This window comes from Pediculus humanus, genomic scaffold (assembly GCF_000006295.1).
Source record: "Pediculus humanus corporis 1103172107723 genomic scaffold, whole genome shotgun sequence".
Taxonomy (NCBI): Eukaryota; Metazoa; Arthropoda; class Insecta; order Psocodea; family Pediculidae; genus Pediculus; species Pediculus humanus.
Window position 1 is genome coordinate 58,148 of NW_002987326.1, and position 14,776 is coordinate 72,923.

A 14,776-nucleotide genomic window follows, 5' to 3' on the forward strand; every position below is an offset into this window, starting at 1 on the left:
TTTTTTTTTTTTTTTCATTCGTCTTATAAATTTTTGTCGTTTTAAATTACCCAATTTACAAATTAGAAAAAAAAAAAAAAAAAATTTAAAACAAACGATCGATGAATGAATGAATGAATGAAACAATCAAATCGATTAACAATGAAACAAATTAATCTAATAATAATAATAATGATAAATGATAAATAATAAATAATAATAATAATAATAATAATAATGATAAAAACAACTTAATTTAAAAAAAAAAGATGAGATTTTACAATACACACATACAAAACCAAGACCGCGCGCCGTCCGACATTTTGTTTTTTTTTGCTATTAATAATTTTTGCTATTGTTCGATCGTATGAATCCATATAATAAATGAAAATCGAGAAAACAAATTTCCCGATATTTTTGTGATCGTCCATTTACCGAATTGATCGTAACGGTAAATACTTATTATTATTATTTATCATTTATCAATACTATTATGATAATAATTATTTTGATTTTCTTAATTAGTAATAATAATTAAAAATGAAAAAAAAAAAAAAAGCTGCATTCAAAGTCTTCGTATTTTTTTTTCGATTATTTATTTATTTATAATAATAACCGTCGGTTATTTAAAATTAGAGAGCAAACAAAGAAAGTAAAAAACCGTTAAAAAAAAAAATTTTCTTTCTTAATTTATTATTATTATTATTATTATTGTAAATTTTTTCGCTCACTTTCGCGTTTTCCTCTGTCGTATGTTTTATCTCTCTCTCTCTCTCTCTCTTTTCCCTCCAAAACTTAAAGAAAACTAACGATTGTGTATGACGTCATACACAAAATAACTTCTGCTTTAATCGAAACTATAGACATCTGTGAACGAAAAACTAACTAACAAACAATCGCGTTTATACCGATGTAATTACATACTGTTTATAAAAAAAAAAAAAAAACGTTTAAAATGATATTTTTGTTCTTTCGGTTGATAGCCTTTTCCTTTGGCTATTATAAATAGTAAATTAAAAACCATTGTTAAACAAATAAAATTGATCTTGGTTTTAAATTAAAATTAAAAGTAAAATATCCGACTCTTTTGAAGTCGAGCGAAAAAAAAAAATTATTTTCGTTTTATTTTACGTTAGATACGTTATTTGCCGCCATCTTGAAAGTAAATCGTTTTATACATACATACACTCACACACACACACACACTCATTTATATATATACTTATATACAGTTTTTTTTTTTTTTTTTTATGATTTTAACATTTCGATTCGGACTCACCGCAGTGAAATTCGATTCATATTTTTTTTTTCGAATTAAGTAATTTTTTTTTTTTTTTAAAATGACGTTCATAACACAGCCTTGGCTACGATAATCGAAATTCAATTTCGAGAAAACAAAATGAAAGAAGAAGAAATTAATTAACTAGTTTCAAACGGAAACTAGTTAATTAATCATATTTCGAGTTGTTTATTAGGCGGATGCGAAATAAACGGTTCACTCCACATTCTTCTTAAATCGCCCTATAAATAAATGAATAAAAAAATTCCATCCATTAATACAACCCACAAATAATAATTAATCGTTATTACAGGTTGAACATCATCCAAAAAGAAAGAAAAAAAAGAAATTGATAATCTTAACTTACTTTTAAATAGGCCATTGTTAAAAGAGGCAACAATGTAAATGGTACCAAGTACAATAAAGCAGGTTGTGCTGCTTTGAAAACTTCACTGGAAACAGTCGCAGTAACTAAACCCAAAAAATATCCTAATAATGAACAGTGGAAGTATCTAAACAAATACGTAAGTCACATTTAAAATAATTAATAACCGTTAAATTGTTATTTTTAAACTGTAATAATAATGTACGCACGTGATATTACTCAAATGTTTAGGAGGAGGTACTCCCAATTCGCCCAAATGGTTCAACTGCGATTTTTTATAAGCGTCATAACGCAATACGAAACATAATAACAAGCCAGGCATCACCTTTAAACAAAAACAATATGATTACAATCAAGCCGAAGAGTACTACTACTACTACCACAAAGACGGTAAGTTATAATTTACTCACTATATCTCCCAATCCCAACATTGAAAAATGTCCTGCATGATTCATACTTGGAAATACGAGTTTTCCAGGCAATGATAATTTGGGTGCATCTTTGACAACGCCCCCCAAATGCAAACGTCTTGCCACCATTCCCACCGGATTTTCAGCTGGCCTAGTTGCCACCTTAGAGTAATATTTGTAATAGAATTTTAAAATGGGATAGTTTTACTCGAACAAAAGCAAAAACCCAAAAAAAGTAAAATTACCTTAACCATGACATTGGCGTTGAAAATGTATGAAGAAAAAAATACCCAAAAAACGTCATATATGAGGAGTCCAGTGAGTAGGAGAGTTGATACTTTCAAACTGGGTAATCTAACGAATGCAATGAAAGCAACACAAAGTCCCATTCCCATTGCTATAAAAAAAAAAAAAAAAACATAAATTTTAACTACATAATGAATAAATAATTGATTAATTTCATGCACGTTTGTAATAATATATATATATATATAATATAATAAATCATTATTAAATGACCTTTTGTAGACATTAAACAAAAAAAAATTTATTAATAATAATAAAGTTGGCTGACCTCAAACGAAAAGTAAAAAGAAAAAAGTAAAAAAAATTACCATCCATTAAAATCCAATGCCCGGTTAATATCCAAATGCAAACAATAAAAACTGCCAATGAAAATGACAATAATTCTGCACCAGTAAATCTACCACAAATTCCAAATGAAATTCTAAAAATTTTAAACGATATTATTTATTTTTTAATAATAAAAAAAAATCATTCGATCAAGGTCATTTCTTTCCTTTTTACTTACTTGTTTCCATCTGAACATGGTCTGATTATGTACTGGCACATTGGGAGTAATAAAAATGCCAATGCAACAGTGGCTATAACTTTAATTTAAAAATTTATTTTTAATTAGTAAATGTTTTTTTGTTTGAAAGTGTCATTTATATACAAAAAAAACAATGATAACTCACTTGCTGTGCAAATGGCAAATAGCATTTGCATTGAATCAAAAAAGAAAAACATAATTAATAATGATATTGATGCCCCCAAAGGCAAGCAAAGAGCTTGAATTGTGTCCAGAGTTTGAACACCTAAAAAACATTTATGCAATAATTAATATTATTATTTCAAGGGTATCTTGTTATATGTTTTTTACAATGTAATAAATTGTATACACAACTTCACAGGGGTTAGGTAATTAATGTCTCTGCATTATATAAAAAATTCAAGTAAGTAAGTAAGGTTTGATTTCGAACGACAGAAAAGGTTGGCATTTGGGGGGGGGGGAGGGAAAAGAATAAGGGAAATATTAGTTGGTAATTTATTAAACACCTTCCGTTCTGGATTGACTATTCGATAATCCAGACAATTGTTTATTATGCTCTTTTTCTTTTTCTCTTTCTCTGGCTTCTTCTTCCATATTCAATGATCTGAAACTGCCGTAGACAATTAAAAGAATTGAAATAAGAAATGTTGACACTCTAGAAGAATCCATTATTGAGTAGGCCCTAAAAAAAAATTTTTTTTTTTTACATAGTTTACATAAAAATAATCATTTGGGATTAAATAAAAATTTGAAAAAAAAAAAAGAATATTTTGATGTATTTTTCAAATGATATATTTATTTTAAAAAATTGACAGAAAGTCATAAAAGTATTAAATAAAATAATTATATAAATTACACTAACCACTGATACTCCTCAGGGGTGGCCATTTTGAACCAGATTAACAATTACTGGCTACTTGCCCCTATTTTTCACTGTGCTAGCACCTAAAAAAAATAAAACAATTTAAATTATCGTATAAAAACGTTTATATAGCATTTTAAAGGTTTATAAAAATTTGAAACGAGTAAAAATCTTTTCAAAATCAATCGGATTCTATAAAATAATTAAAAAACTTGTCGTAAGAAAAACAAAAAAAAAAAAACTATTATAAAACTTTTTTTTTTTTTTTATACTTCGTAAATTATAAATTGAGGACAATTACCTTTTTTTAAATTTTATAATCATATCGCTTAAGGTTCCATATAAAATATTTTTTTAAAATTTTTTTATTAAAAAATTAACTCATTTAACTCGACAAATTAAAATATAATATTTACTCTAATACTGATTTTTTCAACACCATTGTATATTTCGAAGAGACAGCCATTTTGATACCTATTATTTTCAACCTACATAAACTTGTAACTTATCGTAAATGTTAATTATTTCATTAAAAAGCATTTTTACATTATACAAAAGCAAAAAAAATACGTAAACATAAATCCGAAATACGCATATGTATGTGACTTTCAAAAAATATACATATATTATTAAATAAAAAAAAAAAAATAATCGATACAAAGACTATTTATTCTTCACACTACTCTCAATTGAAATCTCATAACACAGATTTGCCTACTTTCCCTTTTTCGTGTCAATAAAATTCTCAATAGGAAACTCTAATTCCACGAATCTTTTTTTTCTTTAACGCTTCGCCAAGTATTTTTAATTGGTTTCTTTTTTTATTTTTTGTTGTTTTCAGTCAAAAAGAAACGAAAAATCTTTTCTCGACTACCATCTCGTCAAACGGGTAAGTTAATAAATAAGTTATAATAATAAAACTAACAACTAACAAAGGATTTAACAAAAAATTACAGTAAAAAAAAAAAAAACGACCGTTTCTCATTCGAAATTTTTACCCATACTTTTTTACTTGGTTAATAATTAAAAAATATTGCAAATTTCTTCTTTTCTCTTCCACTTACAACTAATTTTCATCCTTAATTATATTTTCGTAGTAATGGGCAAAATTTAAAATAACCAAAAAACCGTTTTCTTTATTTATGGCCAAAAGTTTATTGAACGCATCACATATGTATCCATTAGGTATATAAAATCCGTTGATAATAAAAAAACCATAAATTATTTCACTTTAGAAACCCTCCCCTCTCCACCCTACCCCGGGGGGCAAAAGAAAATGAAATTAACGTTAATCTACTTGATAACTTTACCAATATATATATATATATTAAAAGATAAAATCATTTTATGTACTTGTATAAAAAATTAAGTTAGTAAAAACAAGATGGACGACGTCAAGTCTCTCTCTGTTTTTTTGGCGGGTGGTTTCTAACAAAATATTTTATTTTATAAAATAAGAATAATAATAATAATAATAATTTGAGAGAAACGTGTTAACTCATGCACGTGTGTGTGTGCGTGTATGTTATCACTACTGATTGATAAAGCTTTAACTTGGCACACACACCCAAAAAAAAAAAAAAATGATAGTATATGAAAAACAAATCATGTTGTTATAAATTCACATATTATTCTAATATCGACATAACAATAATAATAATAATGATAATAGTAATGATAATAATAATGATAATAATAAACTCTTTTTCTTTTTTTTTAAATGTTTTTTATTATTATTATTTTTTAAAATACACTAATAATTATTTTCAAATGATAAAGCTAAAATACAGTTATTAAATTCATGTTTCCATATCTATTCTGGAATGTTCTTTTTTTTTTTCACTTATTTATTTATTATTATTATTATTTCAATTTATTTTATTGAGCATTATTATTATTATCTCTCTTTCTTTCTCTACATCTTTCTTCTCTTTTTATGTTATTAAAAATAATGATAAAAAATAAAATTTTGAAAATTTTTCATGGATTTCCTTCACAACAAAATTTGCAAAATTATTAAAAATTAATAATAATAATAATAATAATAATAATAATTTTAATAAATAATAATAAATAAACGAAATCATCATCATCATCATCATCATCGATGTTGAAAAAATTTAATAAAATTAATAAAAATAAAAAATTAAAAATAATAAAAAACATGAATTTAAAACTGTATTTAACCATAATAATTTAAATAAATTATTTATTTATTTATTTAATTAATTAATAATAAATTATTATTATTATTTGTTTTTTTTGTTATTATTCCACAGACGTAATTATTAAAGAATTTTTAATTAATTTATATATATATATATAATAAAGTTTATGTGACGTCACCACGTTTTTTCACCGTAAACAAAAAATTGAACAAAAATAAAAGAAAATTTCATCATTTTTTAATAATTTTATAATATTATCATTATCATCACTATTACATTATTAATTACGCGGATAGGTTAATTAATTAATTAATTAATTAATAAAAAAAAAAAGAATCGATCACAAGTGAAACCCGGAAACGCACTTTTCATTAATATACAAAAAAAAAAAAAAAAATTTTCTTTCAATTTTCATCACAAATTAATTAATTTATTTTTTTCCCGGTTGTTATAGAATTTTCTCGAACGTTCTTACATCATTAAATACAAACGATAATAATAATAATAATAATAATTCAAAAAAAAAAAAAAAAAAAACTGAACATTTTTACATAAATCACAACAGAACAAAAATTTTCCTTATTTTCTTTTCCTTTTGTAAATAAGAAACGAAGACGACGATGAAAGAAAATGAAGAAAATCAAAAAAATAAATAATTTTTTTTTCTCTTTTATATATATATATAAAAAAAGATAAAAAAAATAAATACATAAAAATAAAATTGATAATTTATAATCAAAAAAAAAAAATAATAATAATAAGTGATGTGTGATTACTACATTTAATAGAAAAAAAAAAAATTAAATTAAATCTTGATTTTTCTTTCTTTCATTTAATTTCGTTTCCGTTTCCGTTTCTTTTCTTCATTACAAGTAAACTCACGTTAACCTCCATATTTAAACAATAATAATAATAATAATAATGAAAACAAAAATTAAAGTAAAAAAAATTCTAAACCTCTTAATCAAACTCTATTAAAAAATTTTTTTTTTTTTTTTTTTGGGAGGGGAGGGGGGGGTTTCACAAAGTTTAATTTTTTTTTTCCAAGGGAGGGGAGGGGAATTCCTGTTTTCATTAAAAAAAAAAAAAAAACATTTTTAATTATTTTCAACTAATTATTTTTAATAATAATTAATCAATTTTTTTTGTTTCTGATAAAAATGCAATTAATAAAATGCAATAATAAAAAGCAACGAAAATCATCATTATTATCATTATCATTATTATTATTATTTTTAATAAATTTTTTTTATTTATACATATACATATATATTTTAATTTTAATTTTAATTTTAAAAGCGTTCAATAGTAGTATTGTTATTTAATTTAATTATAATTATAAAAATTATCATCATCGTTATCATTATCATTATTATTATTAATAATATTAATATTAATTAAGATAAAATCATTGACAAATTGAAAAAAAAAATTTATATATATATATATATTTACTCGAGTTTTGACTAATCAATTCATTAAACGTCGTAGTAGTAGTATTATCATTATTATTATTAATTAATAACCGTATACTCGAAAAAAATAATCATCATTATCATCATTTTCGTTATCACTTCAGTATCGTTATCATTCATATAAATCAAGTATTATATTTAATAAAGCTTAGTACATACAAAAAAAAAAAGAAAAAAAAAAAAAATCATCGGCCTTAAATTTATTTATTAAAATATATATGTATTTATTATTATTATTATTATTATTATTACTTTTTTTTTTTTTTAAATTTATTGCATGTTATTCTTTACATAGTTTTTATTTAAAAAAATTATCAATATTATTATTATTATTATTATTATTACTTAATTTTAGGATCTGAATGAAATGCATTCGAATTTTTTTTTTTTACAAATTATTGCATGTGTATATATATATATATAAAAAAAAAAAACTTTCTCTCCTCCACTGATAATAATAATAATAATAAAGAATAAAAATACAAATTAACCATCGAGGAATGAATTTATTTTAAGTATTAAGCAAACGATACCGAAATAAAAACGGAAAAAAAAAAGCAGCAAAAAGTCGAACTAATTCGACATCAGTCGTTTTAACAATTTTATCATCATCATCATCATCATCTTATTAATCTTAAATAAATAAAAAAAAATGCCCGAGAGATCAATATATATATATATAGAAGAGAAGCCATTTTTTTTTTTTTTTTTATTTATCTAAAACAATTAAAATTAAAGCACAGTAATTTAATCTATATTTAATAATTAATGGCCGCACCCATTTTACTTTTAAAAAAAATTTGTTTTCTCATGTAAATGCCAATAAATAATCAATAATAATAATAATAATAATACATACATACATACATATATATGCATATGCATAATTCAAATTTTACATCACAAAAAAAAAAAAAATTAAACAATTTAATAAATTAATTATATAGAAAAAAAAAAAAATTATAAAAAAATTAAAACTCTTTCAGAAATTACAAAGTGTATATGTATGTACGCACGTGCATATATGCGCATGTATGCACGTGTGCACGCACGTATATGTTTTATATGTGAATCATACATTTTTCAATTAAATATATATATATATATATATAAAATAATTTTATTCGCGTTTAATTTACAAGATTCAACGACAAACAAATACAATTGACAAAAAAAAAATCAAGAAAAGAGATAGAAAATAATTAATAATAATAATAATAATAATAATAATAATCGGTGTAGAACGATAAAAATCAATCAATCAATCAATCATTCAGATCCAATGTAATTTTTTTTTTTTTTTTACTTAAATTTATCATAAATAACTTTTTCCGGTGGTTTAGACGACAAATAATTGAAGACAAATAGAAAGTTATTATCATTATTATTATTATTATTATTATTATTATTATTATTATTATTATTATTTCTATCATAATTCTTCTACATTACGATCATTATTATTATTATTAATTTTTTCCATCTTGTTTTATTTATATATATATAGTTGATTTTTTCGGTGTAAACTTTGACCTTTTGTTTGCGTAACAAGAAACCTAATGGATAGTTGTTAGTTAATCGGTGAAAAATCAAGGGAGGGGGGGGGGTGAGAAGAAAGTTTTAATTTTTTTTGTTTTTTTGTTTTTTTTTTTTTCTATGTCGGCTTTCATTTTGTCTTCACCACCACCGGGAGCAGCAGCAGCAGCAGCAGCAGCAGTTATTTATAATAAAGCTTTAAAAAAAAAAGAAAATTTTTCTTCTTTTTCTTTTTTTGATTTAATCATTACTATTATTATTATTATTATTATTATTATTATTATTATTGTTGTTGTTGTTGTTGTTGTTGTTGTTGTTGTTGTTGATATAGAATGGATGAACGTGGTGTCGCCACTTGAAGTGCGAAGATTTGGATTTTTGCTTTTGTTTTTTTTTTTTTTTTAAAAAATTTTTTTTTATTTTATTTTATTTTTTTTTTTTGTTTTAACTTCTTCATAACACAGGCTATTACGATACATCCTGATCTTCGACATCTTGCAATTGTTCTTTTTGTTCCGTTTCACCTGAAAAATCGAAAGAAAAAAAATCAATTAATATAATTAAGAGAGAGAGAGAGAGAGAGCTTTTATTAATGCTACTACTACTACTACTACTACCAACAGCAACAACAGCAACAGCAACATCATCATCAATAATTTTTAAATTGAATTTTAATTTAATAATCTACAAAGACCTACAATATTTAAATATTTTCATTTTCCCCTTATTTGAATTGTTTAAGGAAAAAAACTCTCACAAAATTTTTTTTTTAAAATAAATAATATTTTCATGTACCGTTTTTGAATAAATAATAATAATAATAATTTTTTGACTCGCAATCGAAACGCGCTTAAATAAAATAATAATAGTAATAATAATAATAATTAAATAATAATAATAAAAAAAAATTTAAACTTTTTTTTCTTTTTTTTTTTTTTTTTTCGTTTACTTTTAAACTCATAAATAATTTAATTTTTTTTTTAAATATTCACATGAGTATATATATAATAAAAAAAAAAAAAAAAAAAAAATGCAATAAATCAAATTTAAACTAATTAAACATTTTTTTTTTTTTTTATACTAAAATACTTGTATGTATAATAATAATAATAATAATAATGATAATAATAATAATAATAATAATAATGATAATAATAATAATAATAATAATAATCGGAAACATTTATGCTCTCTCTGCTTATATAGTGCTCGGTATTTTACTTTTTCTTTCTCTTTTTTGTAAAAAGGCAAATAAAATAATAATAATTATAATTAATAATAAGCAATTAAAATAATAATAAAAAAAAAAAAAAAAGGAATGATGATGATTCGAGAAGACAAAAAAAAGGGAAGAGAAAAGGGAGGGAGGGAGGAAGAAACGAAATGATGATAATAATAATAATAATAATAAATAAGGGAAAAGAATAATTTTTTTTTGTTTGTTTTTGTTTCAATTTCTCTAAATGTTTAAATGTTAAAAAATGAATGGTTATGACGCAGCGGGAGCAGGAGCGGTGTCAGGAGAAGCGGCGGCAGCACCGGCGGCTGGAGGACTGTTGTCGTTGGTCGTACCATCTCCTTGCATGTCTGAAGTCCATAGAGTCAAATTGTCGCGCAAAAGTTGCATTATCAGAGTTGAGTCTTTGTAGCTCTCTTCGGACAGCGTGTCTAATTCAGCGATGGCATCGTCGAAAGCCGCCTTGGCTAGCCTGCATGCCCGATCCGGAGAATTCAATATCTCGTAGTAGAATACTGAGAAGTTTAATGCGAGACCCAACCTGACAAAACGATAATCAATCAATCAATCAATCGAACAAATCGTTTTCCCGCGCTTTTCCCTTTTTAAAAAAAATAAAAAAATAAAAAAACCGTTAAGGTACGGTACCTTATGGGGTTCGTAGGGGGTAAATCTGCCATGGCAATGTCGGATGCAGATTTATAAGCCATTAGTGAATTTTCAGCTGCTTCTTTTCTATCGTTTCCAGATGCAAATTCAGCTAAATATCGATGATAATCGCCTTTCCTACGGTAAAAATTTAACAATAATAATAATAATAATAATAATGAACTCGATTACAATTCCAACACACATAATAATAATAATAATAATAATAATAATAATAATAATAATAATGATATGTAAAAAAGCATACATTTTGTAGTAGAAGACTCTTGATTCGCCACTAGAGGCACAGGAAATGAGATGTTTGTCTAAAACATCCAAAATATCAGAACAGATGTCTTTAAGCTCCTTTTCAACCTGTCCCGAAGAAGAAAAAATAAATAATAATAATAATAATAATAATAATAATTATTAACAAAAAAATTTTAAAATTTTCAACAATTTGTCAACTACAAACTTGTAATCTGTATTGTCTAATCATTTCAATTTTTTCTTCCGTTCCTTTGATTTCTTCTTTTTGTTCGATTGAACTTATTATTCGCCAGGATGCCCTTCGAGCTCCAATTACGTTTTTATATGCAACAGAAAGAAGATTTCTTTCCTCGACCGTAAGTTCCACGTCTAGTGAAGCTACTTTTTTCATTGCTTCAACCATTTCTTTAAAAAAAAAAAAAAAAAGAGAAAAAAAAAATTTTAATTACGTTTTCTTTTTTTTTTTTTTTTCCTCACCTTTCCCTTCTTTCATAAATTATTCATAATTAATGAAATTCAACACACGCACACACACACACTTGGTACACAAAGGAACCAAAGTAACTAGAGATGATGATGAGAAACTTACAAAAGAAAAAAATTCCATCAATCATTAATTCCTACATTCCTGCACAAAATCTTCTTAATGTTTCTCTTTTTAACTACTAATAAACTTTCTAAATATTTTTAAGGTGAAAAAAAAAAAAAAAAAAAAAATAACTAAAAACTTTTTTTTAAAAAATCCTTCGATGACGAACAAAGGGGATATGGAAAGGCGTTAAAACAAATTTTAATTTCTCTCTCTCTCTCTCTCTCTCTCTCTCTCTCTCAAATGTTTAAATATTTGAAAGTAATAATTTTCTACCGCAAAATGGAGAGGAAAAGAAAAAAAGAAAAAAAATTCATTAACATAATCATTTGAAAAGAAAATTAAATTATCACGGTAACAAGTTTTCTCGTTGTTTTATCATCATCATCATCATCATCATCATCATCATCATCGTTCTTTAATTTGTTTCAATAAAAACTTTCATCTTGCGATTAGCAAACGCGCTCTATAGCTTTTGCTACTACTACTACTATTATGCCATTTAAAAAAAAATAAACAAATATGGCACGAGGTCATTTTCAAAGAGAGAACCAGACAACAAACTTTAATATAAAAATCAAGAACAATAAACTTATTAAGAAAAGGAAAGGAAAGGAAAGGAAAGGAAAAAGGTGAATCAACATTAGCGGTCGTGATGATAATGATAATGATGATGTTGTTGTTGAGTAGAAAAAGGTAAAATTTCTATTTAACTATTAACTTAATTTAATTTCATTTCTGTAGATTCTTCTGGGGTTGAGTTTGGAAAAACGAAAAAAAAAAAAAAAAAAAGCATTTTCATTCGCTTTCCCCTCCCCCCTCCCTCCGACGGGAAACTTTTCATTTTGTAATTTAAACTCGAAATTAATTGGGGGGGGGGGAAAAAAATTAATTATTGTTTTCGTAATTGTGTACCAACTGCCTCAGATAGGAGCGAAAGATAATGTTTTTTATTATCATAACATATATCAAATAAAGTTCATCATCATAGGCAGATTTAAGAAAACAATAATAATAATAATAATAATAATAATAATAATAATAATAATAATAATAATAATAATAATAATAATAATAACAAAGCTCTTTACAATTACTAAAAAAAAAATTTCCCGTTGCATTCTGTTTAAAAAAAAAAAAAAAACAAATCAAATGCCACCATCACATTTAAAAATTAAAAGAGGAAAAAGAAAAAAGAAAACTCGTCAAAAAAAAAAAAAAACCTACGCAAAAATTAAAAGGTCAAGATGAGCTAGAGGATATATAGGTGAATTCTCTCAGTTGACACTGAATTTTTTTTTTTAATGCAGGTGTAATAATAAGGAGGAGGACAGGTGTACCTAAAAACCTAAACTCTTCAAACAAAAATTAATTATTATAATTTCTTTTTTAAAAAGTAAAATTCAACCAAGAAATAATTTAAAAATTAATTTTTCAATTTCATCCTCATGAATATTTCATTTTTCCCATTGTTTGTCACGACGATGAAATTAATAAATTTTCCACGTTACGTTAGGTTCCCCAAGAAAATAAAGAAAATCACGAGATGTTCTAGAATAACTGAATCGAAAAAGTATATATGCATATATAAATTCGTGTTTGATAATAAAGTCAAAAAATTATTATTATTATTATTTATCTGCTTTTTTTCCCCCTCTTCGTCCTCCTCCCCATCCTCCTCCTCCTCCTCCTACTTTTCCCCAACATATCTAAATAACTTTATTTGTTTTAATAATAATTAATAATAATAATAATAATGATGATGTGAAACAAATGTTTGCAATGTAGTAAAACCATTTATTATTATTATTATTATTATTATTATTATTATTATTATTATTATTATTATTATTACTGGAAAAGAAAGAAGACTATTTTAAGTATTCGAGTGACAAAATGTTATAAAAATAAAGAAGAAAAAGGAGAAGGAAAAGGAAATAATTCTGTGCGCCATTCAATTTACCACCACCAGGCAGAACCAAAATGGATAAATCAATACTTTGGATGCATCCCCACATCTGCCACCAACCCCTTGACGTTACCATGGTAACCAACTGTTTGCCCGTTAAGCTATGGCGCCCGTGTACCAAATAGCTCCCCTTTACTTTTTAAAAAAAAAAAAAAAAAAAAAATCACGAAATGAAAAAAATTTTCCTTTTCGAAATGTATTCTTTGTAATAAAAAAAAAAATAAATAAATTACATGCTAAATATGCATTCGCAACGCCTGTGTGTGTGTAGGTGCGCGTGTTTGTACGTACAAAAAGAAAAAAAAATTTATGCTTAGACACGAAACTTTCCCCCCCATTTTTTTTTTTTTTTTTTGTTAAACGAAGTTTTAGGTAGAATTAATTAATCAGTTATTCAACACAATCAATTACCAATTGTAAAAATTAACAAAAAGAAAAAAGAAACATATTTGCAGAATCCTTACAACCCCCTCCCCAACCAATCTCAGTCTTGAGCTATGTATTTCTTCCTGCCTTCACCCCTCCCCTCTCCTCCCCCCCGCGCAAAGGATTAAAGATATAATTTTCCTGTTTTTTTTTTCTCTCATTTATCCAACGTTTTTAAAACTTTTTTCGATCAATTTAAACAAGATAAAAAGAAAAAAAAAAACGAGAATGATATTGAATGGAAAAAATTTAATCACCTGGTGCCTGATATGAGATAAAAAAAAATATTGATTCATTCACGACATTATTTTTTATATAGAATTATCGATTTTTTTCCCCCTTTATTTAGTTGCCTTATTATTAATTTTAATCCAGTTTGACGTAATAAATAAATAAATAAATAATAATAAAAAAATAATTAATGCAAAACAACTAACTAACAAACTATTTCATTAACCTAATTTTTTTTTTTTTCTCTTTTCATTTCAAATTTTGCACACTTTCAATTTTGTGTCAGTCGAAATTTAATTGTAATAGTTATTATTATTATTATTATTCAAATAAGAAGTAACGCAATCTTTTTTTTTTTTTTTTTTTTTTTTTAATTTATTCCTAAACCAGAGTTTACAAAAAAAATTCCTCTCATTAAATTTTCCATATTTTTTTTCCTAAATTTAAATACATATCGTTATAAGATTGGGGGGGGGGGGG

General features: G+C 24.5%; 2 protein-coding genes across 2 annotated transcripts in view; both read right to left on the bottom strand.

Annotated features, from left to right (window-relative positions):
• Window positions 1-1,431: 1,431 nt before the first annotated feature.
• Window positions 1,432-3,554, bottom strand: Phum_PHUM316940 (uncharacterized protein; the record flags this gene model as incomplete). Its single annotated transcript, XM_002427344.1, has 9 exons — window positions 1,432-1,500; window positions 1,626-1,770; window positions 1,853-1,968; window positions 2,054-2,215; window positions 2,299-2,450; window positions 2,668-2,780; window positions 2,865-2,943; window positions 3,031-3,150; window positions 3,392-3,554. 9 exons carry the CDS (start codon window positions 3,552-3,554, stop codon window positions 1,432-1,434), a joined length of 1,119 nt encoding a protein of 372 aa, XP_002427389.1.
• A 5,840-nt stretch (window positions 3,555-9,394) lies between these two features.
• The window catches only part of Phum_PHUM316950 (14-3-3 protein epsilon, putative), a gene marked incomplete at both ends in the record, with an annotated part of 7,041 nt that continues 1,659 nt past the window's right edge, over window positions 9,395-14,776 (bottom strand). Inside the window, 5 exons of the mRNA XM_002427345.1 lie at window positions 9,395-9,450; window positions 10,481-10,704; window positions 10,812-10,949; window positions 11,080-11,186; window positions 11,287-11,486. Of these exons, the coding sequence (XP_002427390.1) occupies window positions 9,395-9,450; window positions 10,481-10,704; window positions 10,812-10,949; window positions 11,080-11,186; window positions 11,287-11,486 (725 nt within the window). The remainder of the gene's footprint in view (window positions 9,451-10,480; window positions 10,705-10,811; window positions 10,950-11,079; window positions 11,187-11,286; window positions 11,487-14,776) is intronic.